Source organism: Choloepus didactylus, chromosome 22, assembly GCF_015220235.1.
Source record: "Choloepus didactylus isolate mChoDid1 chromosome 22, mChoDid1.pri, whole genome shotgun sequence".
Classification (NCBI taxonomy): Eukaryota; Metazoa; Chordata; class Mammalia; order Pilosa; family Megalonychidae; genus Choloepus; species Choloepus didactylus.
The window spans coordinates 41453042-41458340 of record NC_051328.1 but is presented as its reverse complement, the minus strand read 5'-3'; the positions used below and the strand labels follow the sequence as shown (position 1 = coordinate 41458340).

The window sequence follows — 5299 nt, the reverse complement described above, 5'->3', positions numbered from 1 at the left end:
TGGCCTATGAGTCTCCCGTTTGATTTGGCCAGTGCAACTGGCATTTGGATGCAATTAGAAGAGGCAGTCCCCTGACCCCAATTCAGCCCACACCCCACCCCTCCCTATGGTCTCACTCTGGGTGCTGTTACACAAAGATGGCATCTGCTTAAGATGGTATCTGCCTGACCCCTGGAGAACCCAGAGTGTGGGGCCTCTGGATAAGGCCGAGTAGAGAACTTACCATTTGGCTCTTTGGGCACATTTAAAAAACTGCTTTGAATGTGGTTCAAAAGAATTTGATTTTGCATTTCCAAAAACTAATGCTATTTGTGTTTAATAATGAACTCTGCTTATTAGCACTTGTATTATAAACAAGAATTTTCACCATTTGATACAGCCCCTACTTCACAAGAGCAAGACTCCACCCATCAGGAAGATGGGATGGATACAAAGAATCAGCTCTCACTTAGGTGTGTAACTTGTTACTGGAGACGTCCCTCACTTGTGTGATGTCTGCCTGGGCAGACTCCAGCAGTAGTGTCGCAGGAGGCTGATTCTTTAATCCACACATGGAGACCACATGTGGAACTCTCTTTTTTCAGATAGGTGCGATTATCTGAAAATGGCTAAAGACATCCTGCTCGGGTTCTCAAAAATCATACGGGACAATTGCAACACTGAAGTTTCTACAGAGTCAGCAAGTTTTCAAGCCCACACAAAGCAGAAACGCCATTTTCAAAGATCTCTGTCCTTGTGAAAGTTGTGGAGGCAAAGCTCTCAGTGTTGGTATGCCTTCTGAGATTCTTTTCATACATTCTTTGTAACCTTCAGTATAATAATGAAAAAAATTCTCTCTGGTTAGAACTCTACAGAAAAACAAAATCTTTCAAAAAGTATCAATACTTGGGCTAATCTGATATGACTCAGCACTGATCTTAATCCATCAGACCCATCAATATGCAAAAAAAGATGAATTTCTGAGCATGAATATGTACAGAACATTCATATTCTTTACTTAAGTATTTATCATTATATAAACACCTGCCACATCTCCCACTTCATCAGAGTACTAATACTCTGTGTGTGTGTGTGTATGTGTGTGTGTGTGTGAGAGAGAGAGAGAGAGAGAGAGAGAGAGAGAGAGAGAGAGAGAGAGGGAGAGAGGGAGAGAGAGACATGGCTTAGGATTACATAAGAGTGGAATTATATGGTTACTTCTGTTTTAACCTAAATGTGGCAGAGATTTTGCTTTAATTAAGAGTAAAACATTTATTGGTCTTGTTGATTCATAATTTTGAGCGAATAATTAAATTTGGAATCATTAGAGCAGCTATTTGGATTACTAAGGCTTAATGCCTCTCTTTTTCTTCAATAGGAAGGAACACACATGGAATTTTGTAGATTACATAGAAAATGACCTCCTGCTTCTATTTCTCTTAGCTTTCTTAAACTAAATGAAAGGGAGGATTATATAGCAGAATCTCTCTTTATACATGTATAAACACACAAAGTAGATACACCTCCCACAATTTACTGTGCCATAAAAATAACGTCTATACCATACTCTTTGGACTTGCAATTCAAAAATACTCTCCTTTTAAAACAGCAGTATTAACTTATTTGCTTCTGCAGAAAATAGCCATAAAAAATAACAAAACACACAAGATAAACAAAGCAAACCCCAAATGAAAAATGGACACATCCTGTGCAGCAGCGGTATTAATCTTATTTTCTTATTTTCTGATACTGAGGCAGCTCCCACAGACCCTTGGGCAGATTCTCCCCTCTGCCCACAGCTGTGTACCCACCCTCGGGAGCCAGAACCTCCGGAGATACTGATGTGATTCCCAAATACAATCTGAGTCTCCTCTTTCCTTTTGACACTGTTTGTTTATTTCTCCCAGTAATCCACTGAACCAGTTAGTGAGAGGTTAATGAAAACACAACTTTATTCATAGAGGCTGAGAGTTTGGGATAACAATTATCCAATGACAGCCCGTCCACCAGATTTTAAGGTAACCACAGAGAACCTGGATCTCAACGACAGTCTCATCAAAGTTCTAAAATCAAGGATACTCTGCAGCTCCCCAAACTCTTCCCACCGGTCTGGGTGAACACACGGTCATCTAAATGTTTCTGGGTCAGTAGCAGATGGTTCAGCAGGACTTTAAGGATGAATTTCCAGAAAGCCAGCTCTGGGCCTGCTACTTATTAAATTGGTGTGATTGCCTGTAATGTCCCGTCCAACGTATTAGCCAACAGGCCCTCTTGGTTTAAGTTTGTATTAACTTTTACAGAGGTCTAGGAAAATATTTTTAAAGTTATTCTGAAGATCCCTTTCATGCTACTCTCAAGAATTCATGACTTTTTATATCTTTCCCTTATCAGATAAAATAAAAGTTGCTTGGAGGTTTAGGAGGTCGAGTTTCAGGGCCCCTTAGATAACCAAATAGAAGTACCATAGGCGGTTGGGTGCATTTCCCCAAAGTTCCAAGCTGAACCAGGCTGTGAAAATCTCACTTTTCTTAACCAGATTTTTGTTGCAGACCCCTGCTTCACGCTCCCCACCCCAGACTTCTCCTCCTTAAGGTGTTTACTTAGCTGCCTGCTGGGTAGGGGCTCGGAGGGAGGAGCTCAGTGGGAGAGCCCTCCCTTCAAGCCTCTTCTTCTTTGGGGTGCAGAGGCGCCCCCTCCAGCAGACACCAGCAGATTTCTGAACCTCCACTAACCCATCTCTGGCTCCATCTGCTTTTTGTTTGTTTGTTTCACCAAACTTGTTTGACTAAAAGTAGTCCTTCCCTACATGATTCTGGAAAATGTAGCAAACTCCAAATGCAGATATTGAAAAAACATGGAACTCAAAAATCCGAGGTTCCTAAGGGATTTTCCCTCCCCCTTTGCCCTTCTGGTGTCCCTTGAAATCCTTCAGTCCCTGAAAAACAAAAGCAAAAAGACAGGGCGGCTGCTATTGTCATTTACATGCAAACAGTGCATTGCCTATCATAATGCAACAAAATGCCATATTATATATAGTGCACTTTCTTAATGGAAAGTAATATAGATGCTTCCAAAGGGCAATCATCATGATGAAAGAGTCAAATATTTAGGCAAAGGTTAAAGCATGTTTCTTTCACTGTCCAGAAAGAAAGGGAAAAATTCTCTATTTAGAATAAAACTATACTGTCCTTGGTAGGTTTATCGGTCATAAATCCTGGCCAGGCCCTCCACCGCTGAGAGAGCCTGAAAAACAGGGGTCACCCCTGGCGCCTCCACAACCAGACCTCAGGGAGAAACCCAGCTGGGGACACCCACCACCCAGATCGGCTCAAGCCAAGGTTCGGGCCAGGCACGGACCACCGAGCTGGCAACAGTCAGATGGCGGTTCCCTGATTGAAACGACCACACTGCGTCCATATGTCCCGCCTGTCTGGGCGCTGGGGCGCCGCAGGAGTTGTGGGTAAGAAAGATGACCCCATTAGGCAGCTGAAGGTCAAGGAATTGCTCCTGCTCCAGTGGTAGGGGTCAGCGATGCCCAACTCCCAGCGGGGACCCGGGTTTTTAAAGCTCCAAAGCCACTACTAGTTGCCATAGAAAGTCCCAGCGTTGCCCACCTGCACGCAGAAGTTGATAATACTTCCCAGAACCCCAACCGTCATTAGAGGAAAAGACCTTTTTCAAAAGAACACGATTCCTTCCCTCGCCGGTGGGAGCCGCGGCCGGTCGCCCAGAGAAGACTCAGCCCGGGGCAGGGGAAAGGACGGCGCACCATTTGCTTTACTGGAAGTGAAACACCGTGTCAGAGAGCTGCAGAGGGAAGTAGGAGAGGAAGGGGATCCCGAGCTGGTAGAAGCCTCCCTGGACGTGCGGGTCGAGCATCAGGGAAGCGTTGAAAGGCGGGCGGAAGCTGGAGGAGGTGGCCAGAAGCGAGGCGCCCACGCAACCGCCGGGCCCCGGCTTGGCGCCCCCGAGGAGCTCGCCCCCTCCCGCCGGCTTCTGGCCCTGCCTCCCCGCCAGGATGCTGTCTATGCTGAAGCTCTTGGACTTGTCGGCGCTTTTCGGAGAGCCGCGGGAGGAAGGGCGTGGAGGGGACCGCGGGCTCTCCGCCGTGAGCGCTGGCTGGCCGACGGCCACCGCTGCTGCGCCCTGGACCGCGCCGTCCACGTCCTCGTCCGGGGGGGACGCGGGTCCCAGCCAGAGGCGGGGTGCCGGTGGAGAGGGGTCTCTCGGGAGGGGCGAGGGGCGCGCAGGCGCTCCCCCGTGGCGAGGGGTCGCGGCGGGGCCCGGACGCCCGCCCCCGCTCTCCGCCTCTGGCTGCGCCTCTGCAGCGCGCTGGTGCGTCTGGGCGCGGGCCCGCTTCGCCTCTGGGGCCCCGGAGCCTGGCTTGGGCTTTCTCTTCCGGCGCCGGTAGTTGCCGTTCTCGAACATATCCAGGCAGCCGGGGTCCAGCGTCCAGTAGCTGCCCTTGCCTGGCCGCCCTTTCTCGCGGGGCACCTTGACGAAGCAGTCGTTGAGGGAGAGGTTGTGGCGGATACTGTTCTGCCAGCCTTGCCGGTTGTCGTGGTAGAAGGGGAAGCGGTCCATGATGAACTGGTAAATGCCGTTGAGCGTGACCCTCTGCTCGGGCGCGTCCTGGATCGCCATGGCGATGAGCGCGATGTAACTGTAAGGCGGCTTCTGGGGGGGCTCCGCCCGGCTGGGGGCGGCTAGCGCGGCCGCGGGGGCGAAGGCCAGAGGCAGCCCGGGTCTCTCGGGGCCGTACAGATAGAGCATGGGCGAGGCGGCCAGGGCAGGCAGCCGGGGACCGAAGAGGTGGCTCATGGCGAGCGGGAGCCGACGCTGCACTCCCCGCGATGCAGGCGAGGCCGGGCGGCTCAAGGGCTGCGCCCCGCGCCAGGAGAGCCCTCCCGGGGAGCCCGCCGTGCGTCTGCCTCCCGCTCTGCCGCTCTCCCGGGCCGCTCCGTGCTCTGTCCCTCCTTCATGGCTTCAAAAATGTTAAATAATTGTTGTAAGTTTGCTATTATATGTTGACTTAGCGCTGGAAAATAAATTGTCTATGATAAACAGTCGTTGTGTTCTCAGCCCACCCACATTAATTAAAATTTCATTGCTGAAAAACTCCAAGCTTTTTCCTCCACGTGTCTTTTTGATACCAGCCAATCGGTTTCGGGGCTATTCCTTCATTTGTTTATAGAATTAGTCTGTTGATAAGTCCGCCCACCCAAGTTGAATCAAGCTGTGTTTATTTGGAAAAATTTCCGGGCACCCAATATATAAACGCACTGATCTGATGTTTGAAATATCACGTCCACCCCTTGAC

At 49.6% G+C, this 5299-nt stretch overlaps 1 protein-coding gene across 1 annotated transcript; it reads right to left on the bottom strand.

Annotated features, from left to right (window-relative positions):
• Positions 1 to 1906: 1906 nt before the first annotated feature.
• Positions 1907 to 5005, bottom strand: FOXL1 (forkhead box L1). The gene has a single exon (XM_037815863.1). It carries the CDS (start codon positions 4798 to 4800, stop codon positions 3757 to 3759), a length of 1044 nt encoding a protein of 347 aa, XP_037671791.1. The 5' UTR covers positions 4801 to 5005; the 3' UTR covers positions 1907 to 3756.
• Positions 5006 to 5299: the final 294 nt, after the last annotated feature.